Consider the following 19,635-nt stretch of genomic DNA (forward strand, 5'->3'; position numbering starts at 1 on the left):
AATAATAACGAATATGCTATGTATAAAGAGGATAGTATCTATAAATAAATATAAAGGTGTTGTTGAAGTTAAAATGAAAGCTATGAATTAATTATTGAAAGAAATTATAGTGGTTTGTTCTATATAGAATCATATGCATGTTGTAACTAATACATCATAATTGTGTTGTGGTAAATATCTTATTTAAATTCATATGTTTTGCAGGTGTTTATCTTAGGATATCTCCAGCTAAGATAAGATATTTATTTTCTTAGTTACACTACTAGGTAGATTGTTATAGTGTATTTTAATTCAAGTGGATGAGAATTGTAATATGAATAAATATTTACAATGTTAGTCTTGTTATGCAATAGTCTCTTGATGAAAAGTTAAGTTTAAATTATTTATTATACTTGATAAATTTAAGTAGGTGTTTACAATTATAAATTGATCAACTGGCTTGAGGCTCAATATTGAGAATAAGTTGTTGCATTATGGAAATTGAATCTTCATAAGTTGTTATACAGATTTTCTAGAAGAAGAAAAGAACTATGTAGTGACCCAGACAGAGACTTTCCTAAAATTTTATTGAAATAAGATTATTAAGAGTATGAGACATAAAAGTGATTATATAATTGGATTGTCAATACATGGCCAAAAAAAATTACCTTGTTTGACCAAGGATTAAGGCTTGTAGCATCTTTACAACATTAAGAATTTACATAGTGTTACAATCACTCTTTTTCTTTTGCTTTCTTTTATTTTTCTCCTAACTAAGCTTTAATTTGATCCCAACTAACCTCATGTTCAATGAAAGGATATAAATTAAAAAAAATAAAAGATTAAATTAAAAAGAAAAACATAAAGTTTTGTAAATTTTTCAAATTAACTTAAATTTAGAAGCTTCACATGACTTATGAATAATGTACCATATGCAGATACCATGTTACTCTTAAGAAAAAGTTAAGTGTTTTTTTAAAAAAAAACAAAAACATTATTGGACTATAAGGGTGAACAATAAACCGAGTCTATAACAATTATGTTTTGTATTTTTGTTTTCATTGCTTCTTTAAAGGGAAAAAACATTATTTGACTGTAAGGGTAAATAGTAAACCGAGTTGTTTTGTATTTTTGTCTTTTCTCTAACTATAATAGTTTCTAAATTAATATTTTTTTGACTTTGCTCTTTGAAAAGAAAATCTTTGATGATGCTAGTCTTTACATGTACATTTTATTGGATTCCAAAAGCCACATCTTTTGTATTTAAGATAATTTAAGAGGGCAAGGAATGTTGTCTCAATCGATCTATTATTATAATCGGGGTACGTGGCTCGCATACCTGTACATATTCCTTCAGAAGCGTGTTCATAAAAACACACGATTTCGTTTATGGACCAGACAATAGATTCCATTACTTTGGCGTGGCAGATGAGGATTGTTACTGGTATTGTGTTCGATCTATTTGCCAGATTAGATGTTCTATGGATTCTGTCTGTGCATCCACTGAACTGGTTGTTGATTTGATGTTTTAAAGCCTATCCCTGACAATGAAAGGTCAGTTTAACTAACTTAGTTCCACTCCACATCCTTGTGATGTTGTCCAAACTGACTCGTGTAAGCTTCTCTTGTCTCCATGTCCACGGGACATCGCGTAATTAATTCCTCAGTGTGATGCATAAGGTTTGACCTGATCGTAAATCCTGTAAGAACATCGTGGGGCTCGTGTACTGTGCGTTCATGGCTGACAGGTTTGCCAGAACGAATGCAGGAAATTTAATAAATGTGAACAACAGATCAGCTTTGCGTAACACAGCTGGGAAGTTGGAATTTGTAGCAAACAAGGACCTTGCGGGCCGGCAATGCAATTTGGCAGAGGGAGAGGGAGAGGGAGAGGGGGGGTCAATTGACGCTATCTGCAGCTGCTTCTCCTTTCACATGCACTCCCATATATTTGTTTGTACGCAGCAGGTTTTATTGTACGACTATGCTACGCATGATGCATGAAATGGTGCTAGCAAGGGAGTTTGACCAACCAGCTCCCTGACAATATGATTGACTATTGTTATGTGCCGAAAGTAAAACGTTTCTCACAGCCTCAGGAACGAAGCTATTTGCTGTGGTCGGGAGATGGCGTGGTAACTTCTGAGATTATGATAAGATCCCATCTTTGATTATTATGTGCACTAATCAGTCTTGCTCCCTCTCTTGCGGGGAGTCACCATCCAATTTCTCAAATTAAAAACTACACATGAATTTCTTGTAATTGAAAAAAAGTATCTCGCATTACACAATGATTTATCTCCCTCACATGTTACATTGAAAGACTAATATCTTTAAGTCTTTTTTTTAGTTCTAATAATTATAATTAAATTAGTGTCCAAATACAAAATGGACCACGAAGTATTGTCATATAATCTTTTTCCTTGCGCTCCTATCAAACGGTAAAAAAAATAAAATTACTTGAATAAATGTGTGTGATTGCGTAATTCATTTAAAAGAGTTGAGAGTGTTAACTCAACTCCTTCACTATTTATATGAACCAAGAAGGAGGTGATTTATGCTTAATTTTTTTGTTTTTTTTTTTTTAATCAAGTCACAGCGGCAAAGCACGGTATGTAAACTAGTGATAACTAAATGCATAAATTAATCACATGCACAGGTTTTATGTTTTAAGAAATTAAGTATTCTTCTTAATTTTTATTTCTTTTTTGAAAGGCACACCTCCTAATTTTATTTTATTTTCGTGCATAAAAATATCACCCTAGATATTGATAAGAGGTAACGGTGCCAGCTTGCTCCATGCTTCCCATCTGCCACGACTAAGAGTCGGAATACTGAGATGATGCCAAAATAGAAAGCTGACCATAAGACTTTTGATGCAGCAGCAGCAGCAGCAGGACATGAGATCGTCAATACTTGTGGGGTTCCTTTGTAATCAGATCCATAATGCTCGCCCCCGCAGAATCATGGCAGCAAGGAAATTTTTGCCTTGACATTTTTACGAAAAGGAAAGGATCACATTATAATCGTTTATGACTTGTATCTTCCCTCGGTATGCTCAAGTAATAATAATAAATTCTTAAAGAATATAATGAGTCAAATTCTTAAAGTTTTTTATTATCTTATTTTCTTAATATTTGGCATCATTCTTCCTGCACATTCAAGTTCAACTAGCATTGGTTTGTTTTTTTTATATATATAAATAACGATATTTTTGGTTGAGCTTATGTTAATTGAGATTAAAATTTCCTTTTTAAATGATGCAGAGACGCATCATCTATGAAGGTCAAGCGCTGCATTAAGAGATTTAATAATTCTCTCAGGAGCTGACTCTAGAATCTGAACCAGATAAATAAATAAATAAGCATATATTCTTAAGCATGGGGTCAGTCTCTTGGATTGATTCGATTTTGCTAGCTCGCAATTTTTTGTAGTAAATGATTTTATTCAAGAAATTCATATACGAACAAATATCTTGAAAAAAGGGAAGCATTTTTCACTTTAGTAATTGAGGTTTTTTTAAAAAAAAAATTGTTTTTTTATATTGATAATTTATTTTGATTTTTTTTATGAGTTTTTCAGGGTGTCATAGAATATTCTAAAATTAAATTTATATTTGATTTAAAAAAAATAAAAATTAATTTTATTACTATTAAAAATTTAAGAATATAATTACGAAACGCAACACTGGAACAAAAAATGCAGCATCTATTTCTTTCTTAACTATTCACAAGATTCTTTTATAAAATGCAACCTCTATTGATAATATTTTATTTAAAAAACACTTTTTTTTAACATCATGATAAGTTATTATTTAAAAAACACTACTTATAATTTAAAAATACAATTTTGTTAAAGTAATAAATAGATGTATTAATACAGAAAAGGAGCTTAGATTTAAATAAAAAATAAAAAATATTTTTCTTACTTATTTCAAATGGTGGAAATTTTTTACAAATTTTTATTTTAAGAATCGATACCTTTTATTCAAAAAATGTGCTCCTGATAAAACTTATGTTGTTATATTTAAGAAGATTAAGGCTATTTTATGATAGTATTATTGATTATTTTATGAATAATTATGTATTATTGATTATTTTATGATATACAGAATTTTTAAAATAATTTGTTTGAGAATAAATTATATGTTTTCTTAATTTTTTTAATTGCAAGTGTTTTCTATGGCTTTTTGAAATGTATTGCTCTTGTTTTTTAAGATAGTTGCTGAGAGTGATGATCAATTCTAAAATTTTTAATTTTTTTAATTGAAGTTCGGTTTCATGATTATAATGAGTTTTTTTTTTGAAAAACTCCTCTTAAAAAAAGCATGTTTCATAAAAACAAATTAAAAAAAAAACATGAATGAGAAAATTTATTTTTATTAATAAAAAATATATGTTTTTTACAATTTTATTTTTAATTTTTATAGTTATTTTGAAAAAACATTTCTTGATTGTTGTTGCTTTTTATTAAACCAACTATACTATTAATACAAAAAATATTTTTTTTGTCGAAACAAAAAACATACATGAACAAAAAAAACAATTGTATAAAAAAATACATTTTTTTTATAAATTTATTTGTTGTATTGCTTGCAAATGTCTATTTTTATATAATTGTTAAATTACATAAAAAATATATTTTTTTTAATTTTATTTTTAATTTTGATAGTTTTTTTGAATTTATTTTCCTGATTGTTGTTTCTTTTTATTCAACAAACTAGGCTATTAATACAAAAAATATTTTTTATTGTTAGAACTAAAAAATACATGAACAAAAAAAAACAATTGTAATGAAAAAATACATTTATTTTTATAATTTTATTTTTTGTATTACTTGCAAGTGTCTACTTTTATAATTATTAAATTAACTATTTAATTTGATTCGAAAGGTTTTTAAACTTAGTTAAGATAATAACTTAAATCACAAATTAGATGAGTTAAATTAATTTAATATGGATGAATTCAAAACATAATTTTAAAAAAATTTATAAAATAATATTAAACCAAGTTGCAGTAACATTTGCCAAGTCAGTTATGTGACATTGTGTGAACTCCTACTCCATTTACTGTGAGACTCATTCAGAAACTTGACTAGGTTAAATAATATTACCGAAAAATTTCTTACAAAAGCACACTGGCAACAAAATAGTCAAAATAAAATAAATTTTTTAAAGGGATGAAGATTAAAAAAAAAAAACAGAGAGATAGCATTTCATGTGCATCCTAAAGAATTGATGATGTATAAAGTACTTGTATTTAATAATTTTCTTATTTAATTTTTTTTTTATTTGAGCATTCTAAAAAAATCAAAACTATGTGTTAGAAATAACTATTAATTTGTGATTTTCAATAATTCTAGTTTCGCATTGGGAAATTAAAAAAAAAAACCTAAACACAAAATTAATCAAGTATTTAACCAGGTGAGATTATGTTTATGTTACTTATGAGTTAGGGATTTATAAGTTTATCTCTTTACCTAAAATTAAAACTTAACTTATGAGTAAGATAAATGTAAAGTCACAAAATTAAATAATTTTTTTTAAATCCCACGATGGAAAAATGAAAATACTAAAAAATCATAAAATAATGGGTATTTATAATTTACGGATCTACTTGCACTAGAGATAACTATAATGTCAGCAAATTTAGATGTACGCCAGGGAAAGGCGTACATATAAAGTCCAAAACGAAACGCTTGTTGGCCCAGAGGCCCACACATAACTGGCTTACTATGGGAAGGCGACGGAGGAGTGTCCATATCTCTTGTAATCTTACCACTTCCACAGTGATCTACAAGTATGACCCATTTATCATTTGAAAGTATCAAACTGCTAGCTGCTTTTATTTATGGTATCATAATAATTTATTTATCACTCATTAAATTAATTAATATATCCATGATTATATTAATTACTAAATCTATATTATAATTACAAATAAATTGTTATCTTATTAAATAAATATTATTTATTTCATGATAAGTAAATTATTAAAAACACTTAAATAAATTTACTTATTATACCGAAGCAAAATTATCTTATCTTTTTAAAATATAATTAACTCTTAATTATAAATAACTAAATATAATTTCAATAAAAAATACTTCATTGCATTAGAGAAGAAAACATGTTATTTACTTTATTAAGAAAAATCCTTAAATGATGATAAAAAAAAAATATTTGTTATCATTACATGTAACTTTTATATTATTATATCCTAAATTTAAAAATTTTGGAATTTACATATAAAACTAACAAAAACTACATACCATTCACTATGCAAAAATCTAAAAGGTATGGCTAAATATTTCAAATTCATTGTTTAAAATTTTATTTTTTTAATTTGATTCTCAAATATTTCATGCTGATTGCATATTTTTTGGGCTAAATTTAAAAATAATTGAATCAAATTTATCAAATAATGTTAAAATTAAATTGTACACACTAGATTGGATAAGGCATTATAAATAGGTGATAATTTCAAATTTCACACAAAAACATTTAATATAATCCTCAAATTTTATAAATTATACCTGCACTTCTCATAAATATTTTTTTTAATTCAATTTTGGTATAATTTTTTTTATTTTTAACCCCTATTTTAAGAGAAGAGGGACAAAAATCGATGAATATTGATGATAGAGAGAGAAAATGTTGTTTATATCGATTAAGGCTACTAGCATTGTTGATTTTTACATCAAATGATTTCATTTGATGAGAAAAATTCAACTTAGATATTTTTATTCATCTTGAAAAAGCCTAAAAATATATCATAGCTCAGGATAATTTTCTATTTCTAGTTGGTTTCAGATCTTTAAATGGTTTTTTGGGTTTTTTAAAGCAATGAATGAATTTATTAAGGTGAATAAAATGTGTTTTTAGGTGTTTTAGATAAAAAATAAATTAAAAATATGTTTTCAAGTCAAAAACCTTCGACCTCAATTTAGATTACCTTATTGCCTGATAATTGAGCAAAATCAAAAGACATGTTGTTTGATTTATTAATCTTTCAAAATAATTTAGGGCAAAAAGCATGTTATTCACCCTATTTGCAATAAAAAAAAAAATATTAATGTCCAAGCACATGGGCCTTGTGAAATGAGGTAGGCAAGCTAGCCTGACATTGCTTTTTTTTTTTTTAATAAATATATTTTTTTAATTGAAATTTTTTTATATATATGTTTTTAAAAAAATTTTATTTCTTTTTATTTAAATTAATACTCCTTCAAAAATGTTTTTTCTTATTTATATAGCCTTTTTTTAAATAATAATTATTTTTTAGTTATTTTGTATGCATTTAGTTTTTTTAAAAATTGTTCTAATTCATCTATAATTTAAAAAATTGTTCAAATTTATCTATAATTTTTTAATGTTTTATATATGTAAAAAATATTTATTTTTAGATAATATTTTTAATACGTGTAAATTTACATATTATTTTTTTAATTAATTTCATATACATATCTATTTCTATTATTATTTGATTAGATAAAAATCTAATTGTGATAAATAAATCATTTCAATATAGCTGGGTCAAAAATCCGTATTGCAAGGTTAAATATATATTTATCAATTTTTTTATTTTTATTGTTATTTATTATTAAAGAGTTTTAATTTTTATTTTTTAATGTACAAAGTTTTAAATTTGTTTGATTACATGTATATATAAATTTTTCAATTTATACTCATAATTTTTTATGTAGAAATATATGTTAAAAAGGCTTGTAAATACATTTTTTTTGGGGCATGGAGAGGAGAGGTCACTATTTTAGGGTTAGATTTTTTTTTCTTGGGAAAAAAAAATCTAACCCTAAAATAGTGACCTCTCCTCTCCATGCCCCTCTCCGGTTTTATTGTTTAATTTTTTTTAAAATATATATATATATATATATATATATATATATTATTTTAATATATTTACAACTAAACCAGTGAAGAAGGAGAATGGTGGAGGAGAAGAATAAGGTTTGCAGACTTTGAAAGTTATCTAAGGGTGTGAGCAGTCTTCTCAAGTCCAGGCGAAAACCACAACCCGAGTAAACAAAAAGAAAAGATTGGCGCGCGAGGTTCTAGTCCAGTGGTGGGAGGGGCTTGTTTCCTTTCTCTGTACCTGGATTCGAGCCTTACCGTGCACGTCTGTCATCCCCATGGTGTCTTACTTGCTCACTGGGCTTGCAGGATGTTCAGTGGACCGTGGAGATTAGTCGTGGTACGCGTAAGCTGGCCTGGACACCCCACGTAAATAAATAAAAAAATAAATTAGAGTAGTTCACAGTGAAGAACCTAAATGCCTCCATCCTTGGTAGGGCTATTCAAAGCAATCCACCCCAGGCAAGGATAAAGACAGCTGAACAAGACCATGCAGATCAGAGAAGAGTTGTGTGATTAGATTTTCACTTGATTTGGAAGATCAGCTAATAGACTGGCCTTACTCCTCAGGAAGAGAAGGGAATCCAGGGGAAGTCGAGAGAGAACTTACAGGCTTTCCTCAAAGCTCACAGCTAGTCCTCCGAAAGAAAGAACTCCAAGGGAAGAAAATGACAGCCTACATTAGTAGCCCTTTTTCTGAAGAGCAGCCGATCATAGGGCCCAGACAGCCTATGAGTCCATTTTCCTAAGGTGACAAAGAGTGGGCCCAACATAGAACCCCAAGCAATCTACCAAGCACACGCTGTCACACTGGCGAGGGCAATCTTCCAGACCCCGGCTGGATTCTATCCTTTTCGGCTTCTCAGCTTTCTCATTGGCTTATCCACTCCTCACGTCTCGATTTTCTCACAAAAAGAGAGGCCGCGCGAAGACCCTTGAGATTGAATCAAGAGGACCGTGCAAGCGTATTCATGGCAACATTGAAGCAAGCGAAGGCCGGAAGGCAGCAGATATCTGAGGCTGAAACCTGAACCCAGAAGCCGAATAGGAAGGATTCTGAGGATGGCACCGTCACCAGCAAACCAATTTATAAAAAGCAACATGCACCGCACTTTCAAAAATACATTAATTCTTGAAAAGAGCAGAGTTATTGTTTCTTTTGTTGTTTCTCTTTTCCTGCTCCTTATATATATATATATATAAAAGAAATTCAAGTGCTCTGTTTTCTTTTAATTTTGAGAATCGGGAGATTTAAGTAGAGTTGTTGCTGTTTAATTTTGAAAATCAAGTGCTCTGTTTTTTATGTGGTTATTACTATTTATCAAAATTCACAAGTTTTAATTCATAAATGCAGGTTGCAAAGGTGATATTTATATGCAAATGCAAATGGGTATGTTGGTCCTCCGTCAGCATGTATCTCTCTTTTATCAACTTTTGTAATATCATCAAACAAGTTTTGGAGTTACAAACACAACCTCGTACATATTCCATCTCTTCTACATTCATAGATCCTTTCGCTTTCTTCTTCCGAGGAATATTCATTGAGCTCTCCCTGTGATAGGCTGTTTAAGCACCTTGATTTGCCTGGTTCAGGAAATTTACATTCAATAATTCGGCAACTAGATTTGGCTATAAATTAACAGCCCTGGAAAATTCCCACTAAAAACTAACAGGTTTTGTCAGCTTTTCTCTTAAAAAAAATCAAATGAAATTGAAACAAAACCAATCAATTTCAACTCAACTAGTTTTTAGCCAGGTCCGGTTCTAAATATATATACTGGGGTTATTTATTTTTGCAGTTGAAATCACGTTATATAATTTTTTGAATTTTTTTTTGTTTGAAGTTATTATTTTTTAAATTATTTTGATATATTGATGTCAATAATAATTTTTAAAATATAAAAAATATTATTTTATATTTTTTCAAACAAAAATTACTTTAAAAAATAATCACTACTACTCTTCACACACTACAATAAAATTATTCAATTTAGTTAGTTTGTTTTGATAAAATATTCACCCTTCCTTTATATCATTGTAATTGATATACCGTGCTTTACAAGTCATGTATATTGCCAATGGCTGAGTCTTGAACGACGTGGGTGGCAATAACTTAGAATTTTTTTTTTTTTTTTAAAAGTACATTCAATGTTATAGATACGGAATTCCAATTAGCAAGCTTGGTGCTTAAATAATATTTTATTTTTATTTTTTTTTGTTCGGAAGAGGCATGCATCAAGGAGATGCACCCTCAACATTATTAAAGTGCATAAAGATTACGTTCCATGAGTTTAATGAAACTAAAACTGGCATTAAACATTCGAGATTCTATCTTATAAAAAAAAATAAATTCCTGAAAGGAATGCTTATGGAAGAGTTTGAGTTTCCGTTAAGGTTTGTATAAACTTTCAGCTAATGAGCTCAAACGCTCCCAATTATTTTTTAAAAGGAGACTTTGAGTAGCTTAATTTGTTTTAAAAGAGATTTATATATAAAATAGTCTAAATCAGTTTATATACATCTTGATTAATTTTTTAAAAATTTTAAAATTAATAATTATATAGATTTTTATGATTTTAAAAGTTATAACCAATAATCTTTAAAACATAAATTTAAAATGTGACTATCCTATAAATAGTGTTTTTAATTCTAAGAGATAGGTATGAAATTTAACTAAATTCGCTTCCTCAGTTTTTAATTCAAAATATTTATTCCCTCATAATTATTTTTCTTGATAATGATAATTAACTCTAAAGTTAAGATCTGCTTCGTAATTTAATATTCTTATGTTGCTTTCACATATTTTTACACATGGGACAAAGTGTAAGCGCACATGTAGCCATCTAAGCAGGGTTAGAGAAAAACAAGAAGTCAGCCAAGAATCTATTATGCTATGCTGAGGGTACAAGTCGTTAGCCAAGAACAGCTCCATCTGGAACAAAGAGGCTGGAGATTAATTGTGTTTTCCTCCTTTCTTTAACCATATATTTATAATTGCATGGTCTAATGAATCTATTAATCTCTGTGGAAGCTAGCTTGTGTAGTCACATCGAATCTCTAATTACAGTATGCATACACACTGCCTTGCCAAATTATATAATGGGAAAGTCCATAAAGTCATAATAGGCAGGTGCCTGCTACATTATTGAATTTAAATGAAATTGTAATTAAATTAACAATACTATATAAAGGATGGGGAAAATTACTGTAGATTTTTCCATACCACGTACTTTTTTTTTCCTATTTGTTTATTGTTTTGTTTTGTATTTTTTTTTCCGTATTTTTTTGGTTTTTGTATGGGTTTTACATTTTTTTTCAAGATTGTCTTTTTTTTATTTTTAATTTTTTAAAATTATCTTTGTCGGTTTTTTTAATATTAAATTAATTGAAATTTTTTTTTAGTTTTATCTTTAAAACATTATGAATTGCTACAATATTTTTCTTCATAGTTTTTTTTTTAAATTTTTTATGAGTTTTTTGTCTAAATGATCTTCGTCAATTTTACGTTATAGGTTTTTTCTTTAAAATATTATGTATTGTTATAATATTTTTCTGCAGGGTTTTTATTTTACTACATTGTTTTCTCACATATTTTTTTTCAAAACTATCTTTGTTGATTTTTTTTTAAATTAAGTTAATTGAGAATTCAGCTTTAACTTTCACTATATTTTTTTTTAATTTTTTTCCCCCAAAATTGTCTTCTTTTTTTTTCCAATTATTTGTGTTTTTTAATTTTTTTTGTTGATTTTATTTTTTTAATATGGAGCTAATTGAAAATTTAGCTTTGTAGTTTTTTCTTTAAAATACTGTGAATTGTTACAGTGTTTTCCCACATAGTTCTTTTTATTATTTTTTGATGATTTTTTTATTTTTTTTCAGAATTGTCTTTGTTGATTTTATTTTTTTCATATTGAGTTAGTTGAGAATTTAGTTTCGTAATTTTTTTCTTTAAAACATTGTGGATTGCTACAATGTTCCACCACATGATTTTTTTTTGTTATGATTTTTTTTAAAATTATCTTTGTTGATTTTATTATTTTTAATATTGAGCTAGTTAAGAATTATAACTGTAGATTTTCTCATGAAACACCATAGATTGCTACAATATTTCTCTACATGGTTTTTTTTATTTTTTATGATTTTTTCCAAAAAAATTTTCAATTATTGTTTTTAATTTAACTTCATGGATTTTCAATGGTATTGCAAAGGCTAATAATTTTTTGGACAAGACCTTGTGGGAGACATGGTTCGAACTAGAGGAGGTTTAATTGCTTCTAAGTGTGCTGACAAGCAGGACCACTTTGTTATTGAGATAGGTCCTGATGATAAGTCAATTTTATATATGCAGAATCAATATTATTCTGATGATATTTAAAGCAAAAAGGTTAGATAAATATTTTAATGAAGCATTGTAAATTATTTTTACTCCAACGATTTTAATTGTTTAAATAAATAAATTGCTTGATTTTTAGAGTAGTGATCATGTAACACCTTGACAACATACATTAATGTGTTGCACGAGTATGTCCTCTTGTTTGTTATCAACGTTGGTTTTTATAAGATCAGTCAACTGCGTGACATATATCTGGATTGCAATATTAGTTGAACAATGGAGGCGCGAGACACACACCTTATATATATTTGTTTGTGAGATGGCACTCACACTCTAGAATGTTTTCATGTTGACTGATCTTCTTATAAATGGAACCATTATGACAGGCCACTAAAAGTTGATGAACATAAAAACTTTATACGATAGTCTATTAAGACAAATGTCTCTAGCAGATGCTTATAGAGGTAACTGCATCAAATTAACATGGTTAGATATTAATTTTAAGACCCTCCAGCAGATGTGATAGAAGACTAGTTGATTATGTATGCTTAAATATATATATATTATATATTTTTGGAGGTCTTGTTTTCACGAGTATTACTAGTAATACAGTACTATTTATTATTTTTACATTGCTTAAGGAATTTTGGGCCATTTCTAATTATAGTTTTGGGGTTTATATTTGTATATCTATATTGGTATCTATGTAAAGCTTGTTTTTTTTTAAAAAAAAAAAGAAGACAAATTACCAAGTGTTAGTTATTTATTCAAGTATATGTATTTTAAATTATTTGATAATTAGAATTAATCGCATTTTAAATACTAACTTAGAATTATCAATGTTGATTAATATATTCATATCAAATGTTCATTTTGATAATATATATGACATTGTCACCCAAAAACCAATATCCATTGGTTAGAAATAATAAAATAAAATTGAACTAACTTTATGATTTGTCATATCAAATGGTATAAGGTTAGATATTTCACGGTAAATCTCACTTATATCAACAAGTTTTATCGGAATGGGTTGGGTGCATAATAACCACATCAAATATGTGGTACAAATATATTGAATTTTTTCTTATTTGAATATAAATTATTTAGTTTTGATTATATAAGTCTTCTATATATTTTAATAAATTATATGGATGGCATTTATAAATGACTTGATTTCAACTTTACCTATATGCTGTGAGGGGTCTACTTATTGGTTAGCATAGGTCCCATTACATTGCTTCAGCATTATGGAGATGTATTGTCCAAATAGGAAAATATAATAGTTTGAACTATCTTAACATATATCATATTATAATGATATTGGTTATGAGCAACACAATATTAGCTGTCAAGGTAAGTGCAAGGTGAATTGGTTAATGATTCATGCATTTTACTTACATATTTAGGATTTTATAAGAGATCGTGGTTTTAGGAATGAGATCCAACGATTGATGTAAATATCTATATGAGATGATCAATATCCATTACGCGTTATTTCATTGCATCTATTTGGTCATATTTCCCGAGATATTCATGCAATCCAATGCATTATTTACAGTATTAAATATTGCATTAATTTTGTTATGGATGATGGCTACTAATTAATTTTTAATATATGCATGTAGATTAATTACTTGTTACATGAGGCTCGAGAAGTAACAACGGTTATCCATGAAGGAGTCAATAAGATGGGATGTATTGTGGTCAACACTACATTCAATTTATGTCGTGGTAGATTCAAAAGGTTGGGGAGGCTAAGCGTCTTGAAGAGGCATTAACAGAAGATGAGATTATTCATCGTGGAAGCATTGGGGATGTCAGTCCGTCCACGAGCATCTCATATCCATCCACGAACTGAGATGATTGGTCTTCCTTACACTTATATAGATATTACATACTCGTCATCGAGTTAGACAAGTTAGGTGATACTCCTAACTCATCTACGAGTGTTCTATAAGTTAGGGCTATTATTAGATATAATTATATGTTATTATATATTTTGAGAATCATGAATACATGTGTAGCTAGTTTGATATTAATAAAATATTATGTTATATCAATTATTAGTTTAATTTTATTATTTATTATAGAAGATGTTATGTATTGCTTATATAAATAATATTTTAATGTTGAAAAACTAGCTATTTAAATCATGCTAATTGTTTTTTTAGGGGGCAGGGAGTTAATGACAAAAAAAAATAAATTATTCTAGGTCGAGTATGCTAGAGAAATCACAATTCCTATATTTAAGTTGCAAATAATATTTGTGATTCATCAATAACGACTCAATTAATTATCCCGGATCTCTAAATATTTTTTGGCAGTATTATTTTACTAATTCTAACTGTGATAAGTCACCACAAATCTCGAAAAGAAAATGCATGCTTCAAGCTGTCTCTATTAAATTCCCGAAACAGAAAACTCCATAAGCTAACTTCTGATATCCAACCATACAGTGGCATGCTACTTGCCAAGAAGAGAGTTGGATCCTTTGAAATCATCATTGCATAACGACACCGACCAAATTAGCTGGGCCACGGAACTTTAGCTGACATCGGACAAAGCTGACAAGTTAAGATAAATGAGATCCACAAATTCGCTTCTCTCTCTACACCTTACACATGAACAGAGGAAGGCGGTGAGAGAGAAAAACAAAATCTGGCTTGTTAGCTATGGTCCACCATGGATTCTCTTCCAAAAAGGCAAGGCTATTATTAACCATGAACGTGGGTGTAAATTATTTTCCCACTTTTGCCATCCTATGAACTATATTACTAGAGAACGGTCTGGGCAGCCCTGTTTATCATTCCACTGCGGCAGCTGTGTTTTTTTCAAAAAATTAAATTATCTTGATAGGGTGACGTTAAAGGTAAATCTAAAAAAATATATATTTTTTTAATATATTTATAAATGATAAATATTTAAAAAATAATATTTATTACATTCCAAACATGGGAATGTTCTATATTCTACTGTATATGGCTTGGTTTGAAAAACAAGAAATTGAATACAAAAGAAAATAAAGAAACAAGAAATAGCAATAGCTATGTATCGAAAATGTATCAAAGAACAAGCTGCAAAAATTTCATTTATTCTCTCTACAGATTACTTAATGTCTGAAGAGATGAAAGAGGCAGATATACCACCACCTATATACATGCAGGGCTCCTCACTTCTTATATGTCGCAAGCTAGCCTCAACCACACATTGATGAGATTAAAAGCAATCATCAGCTGGAAGGAAAAGTGGTCGTCTTTAATTTATAATAGCCCAACACTTAACAGATAACACAAGCATTTGGATTCTCTTCTATGCTTTGGGCATAGTAATATGTGGTCATTTGAGGATTGTAAGCTCTGTAGGCCTTGACAAGCTCCATAACTGGGTCTGGCGGTGGTGCTGGTTCTTTCTTTTTCTCCTCCTCCTTCTTCTCCTCTTCTTTTTTGGGTTCTTCTTTCTTGGCTTCCTCTGGCTTAGCTTCTTCCTTCTTAGATTCCTCTTTCTTTGCCTCCTCCTCTTTCTTGGGTTCCTCTTTCTTAGCCTCCTCTTTCTTCTCAGGCTCAGGCTCTTTCGCAGGCCCTACTGAGATAATATCTGCTTGCCAATATTTTCTCAATTTGCTGACTACGCTTACAGGATCAACTGTTCCTATCACAGTCAGTTTCTTTGCCTTCATGTCCATGGCAATGGAATCAATTCCTATAAGATTCCAAAACGTTATTTTCCCCAACAACAATTACAATGTCCCGCCCGCTAAAAATTAGTAAGCACAAACACTTGCAAATTGATGCAACCATCATTTTTTTTTTCCATTTTCTTTATTGGGAACCCTCTCTTCGTTTATTGGGAATTCCTCAGAGTTTTTAATTTTCTTTAAAAAAAAAACTCCCTTTTGTTTCAGTGGGATGAGATAGGCCTCCGTATATGTGGAAAGTCTTAAGCTTTAACCACTAATTAAACTGTCTTTTAAGAACCTCATCCCCGGCCCATTAAAAATTTGCACCAACCACATACAAAATATATGCAGATTATAAAGCAAATGGTTAGCTTGTCCGCAAACAAAAGAAAACATAGATTTTGGAAAAGTTATTTTATGCAGCCCTGTCTCACTCTACATGCAAGTTTGATTTCCGTTTGTTTTCTTTTGCCTGATTAGGACGTGCATTTAAATATTGGATCTACACGACAATTTTCATGATTTTAGGAGAATATTCGATAAATCAGAATTACTTCAACAGAAATATATATATATATATTTCATTGCTAGTTTGCGCGCGATGGCTTATTTGATAGGTACAGACATTTGTCCTCTATGATTTAAGGTCATATTTACTTGAATCTCGATAGAAATAGTTGAACTAGAGAAAGGAGAGACCTGAAGGGAAATCTCAACTAAAAAAATAGACAGACGGAGCAATCATTACGAAAAGGAAACAGAGAACAAAAGTGTTTTTACGCACACCAAAAAAAAAAAAAAAAAAAAAAAAAACAAAGAGAAGGAGTAATTAAACAAACATGTGGTGGGCTTAAATTCAATATTAAGGTTAAAAATAATAAAAATTATTTTTATATTTTTTAATCATATTAATATCAAAAATAATTTTTTAAAAATAAATAAATATATTTTATATAGTTTTAAACAAAATCAACTATAACAACAATCTTTAAAAAAAAAACAATTTGCTTCCCATCATCAAACATATCCAAATTACACATGCAAGGTAAAGGGAAAAAAACTAACATTGAAATCCTAGAAAAGTAAGAGATTAATTTGGCACCTGAAAGAGTAGACACAGTCTTCATAGCCTTTTGCTTGGATTTGTCATCAGGCAAGTCCAACCTCAACACAAACTTCTGCAACCATAAATTAAATAGATCTAATTCAGAACTTCAATTTAACTACTTTCAGAATTTCCTTAATCATGTCAGCAAAACTTAATGAAATGATCAAAACCAATTTGATTTACTTTTTGTTTTTTGTCTAAAAAATATGCGATGTTTTTCACTCTTACAAGTAGCAAAAATCGAAACAAGTTACAAATGTAAGAAAGCACCAACCCAGAATCAACAAACTTTTTAGTGATCAATTATCTATAAAGAGACCAGAACTTGACTAATGTACGAAATCTGAACCTCAACTTGACATTCAAAAGACTCTCTTCTTAAAAAGAGCACTCAAAATACTGATTCTTTCTTTAACCAGTCCCAGAAAGATACCCCTGGTAGTCATGGACTCCTCTAGATACCGGGAATCAAATGAACCCATGAACCAGAATGTCTTAAATTCCGTTTAGAAACCAAGAAACTCTTAAAGAATCGAAACCCAATAAAGAATTACAAAGGAAATACATAAATAAATAAAGATTCCATAACAGGGAATCTAACCTTCATTTCTGGTTAGCCTTTTGAGGGATGTGAAGATCAAAACTGAGATGAGAGAATGCGGAGAGAGGTGGGGTAACGGGGAGAGAGATGAGGGCTGCTGAAAAAAAGAGAGTAGGATACGTAATCAAATGGTGCTTCGTTGAAAAAGAGATGGAGATGGTTATGGACACCAATAAATCCGAAAGAAAACAAGAAATGCAGAATAGGAGAGAGAGAGAAAGTAACGTGGAGAATAAATTGAGTACTCGGATGTGGAAGGGGTGTTAGGAGTGGAATTATGGAGACCACCAGTCTCAAGCTCTCTAACCTCAGACTGAAACAGGTAAAGATACATCGTTTTCTATGTATGTCTACGCGAATGAAAGAGGAGTGAGAACTACGCTTGACCACATGTTGAAATTGAATTACGCAAAACATTTTTGTTTCCTTTTTTTCTTTTATAGGAGAATTGTAAAATGCAGAGGTAATGATTTTTTTAAAAAATATTTTTTATTTTAAAATATTTTAAAAATAAAAATAATAATTATATACAAAAAATAATTTTCAAAATTTTGCCTACATATATAAACTACCACTATATAAACTTTGTATTTAATTTTGAATATTTTAAAATGAAAATAAAGCTTTTTCTCACAAGTTTATTGGTTTGCTTCGTGTATATTCATCATTCATAAAAATTAAAAAAAAATAGTATATTATCTAACTTGAGATTGTTGAAAGGAAGCAACCCTAATCTATATCTCACTTTTGTTATAAAACATTTTATTTCAACCAAGTTTCTTTCTTCTCATTTTCTTTTGAACCCGTCTTCATTTTTTAGTTTTGTTAGTATCATGAGAAAACAAATGTTTTTCTTGCGAGATAATAAATAATAAGAATTAAAATAAAAAAAATTGTCTCACAAAATGACACAGGAAGATATAAATACTAAACCCTAAAATATTTCGCTATTGTGTTCAGCTCATCAAATCAAACTGTTTAATATAAATAATTTTAAATAAATAAAATAATAATGAGATAGCCCCAAATAGACTTAGTCTCCTAACTAAAGCGTGATAGGCTAGGCATCCTACGTTGTCGCTGTCTATATACTCGTGTAGTTTGTGGTGTGTGTTTGGTATTCCCAGTAACTCTCCTAGGATTAGAAAAACTCAACCCCGACGAGTGTAGCACTGGCCGACTCTGATAGTACTCCTAAAGATTTGGATCAAACTGTTGCAAAGTATCTCTAGTAATTCAAATGCAATCTGAGTCAAGTCAACCCACCTAGCAAACTAAAAACCATTGGACCTTACCATTCATGTTAAAAACAACTTGTTCATCTAAAATAGCATTAATATTATCCTTTTGTGTTGATGTCACAGTGAAAGAGATAAAGGTTTCAATAGGATAATCAGGGGGGAGTTAAGTGGTATCTCAAATCGATTAGTTGGAATAGGAAGTGGCTTATAGTATGCAACTAGATCCTCAATGTTAAATATAGAGCTAATGCCAAAATTATATAGTAAATCAAAAACATAAGCATTTAGACCAACCTATTGTTACACTTTGAAATGCCCGGCACTACGTGCATGTAATTTTTTATTAGCTCCCGAAGAAAACCACTCAGGTCTAATCTGTACCATAACATAGTCTCCCAGTCATCCATATAAATCATCTAAAAGTTTATATTGCACATTACTTGCTTGAATTTGTTTAGTAATCTCAATATGCAAATCCTGAATTCCACGTGCAAAAAACTCAGTTGACTCAGACACTCTAGCATGAAGGGACATGGGAAGAAGATCTAAAGGTTTCCTAAGCTTCTAACCATGTACAACTTCAAAGGAACTCATACCTATTGACCTATTGATAGAACTATTATAGGCAAACTAAGCCGTAGGAAGAATCATATCCCAATTCCTATTATGATCACTCACTAGACACCTTACAAGGTTGCCTAAACTCCTATTAAACACCTCAGTTTGACCATTAATTTGGGGATGGTAAGTAGTAGAAAACTTCAATTTGGTTCCCATCATATGCCAAAGGGTTTTTCAGAAATAACTTGTAAATCTAACATCCC

General features: G+C 29.4%; 1 protein-coding gene and 1 long non-coding RNA gene across 3 annotated transcripts; one reads left to right on the forward strand and one right to left on the reverse strand.

Annotated features, from left to right (window-relative positions):
• The first annotated feature begins 8,273 nt into the window (after positions 1 to 8,273).
• On the forward strand, positions 8,274 to 9,320 carry LOC105124832 (uncharacterized). Its single transcript, XR_842126.1, has 2 exons — positions 8,274 to 8,952; positions 9,204 to 9,320. It is a non-coding gene; the product is annotated as an uncharacterized LOC105124832 (long non-coding RNA).
• A 5,889-nt stretch (positions 9,321 to 15,209) lies between these two features.
• LOC105124833 (pinin-like) lies at positions 15,210 to 17,819 on the reverse strand. Of its 2 annotated transcripts, none has more exons than XM_011024975.1 (3): positions 17,571 to 17,819; positions 16,964 to 17,039; positions 15,210 to 15,884 (listed from the first exon to the last, which is right to left on the reverse strand). In XM_011024975.1, the coding sequence occupies exons 1-3, from the start codon at positions 17,574 to 17,576 to the stop codon at positions 15,463 to 15,465; spliced, it is 504 nt and encodes a 167-aa protein (XP_011023277.1). In that variant the 5' UTR covers positions 17,577 to 17,819; the 3' UTR covers positions 15,210 to 15,462. The 2 variants fall into 2 exon arrangements, with proteins under 2 accessions (XP_011023277.1, XP_011023278.1); XM_011024976.1 differs by lacking the exon at positions 17,571 to 17,819 and adding an exon at positions 17,244 to 17,348 and having other exon boundaries at positions 15,211 to 15,884.
• Between the last annotated feature and the right edge of the window lie 1,816 nt (positions 17,820 to 19,635).

The sequence above is a fragment of the Populus euphratica genome, unplaced genomic scaffold (assembly GCF_000495115.2).
Source record: "Populus euphratica unplaced genomic scaffold, PopEup_1.0 scaffold32.1, whole genome shotgun sequence".
NCBI classification, from domain to species: Eukaryota; Viridiplantae; Streptophyta; class Magnoliopsida; order Malpighiales; family Salicaceae; genus Populus; species Populus euphratica.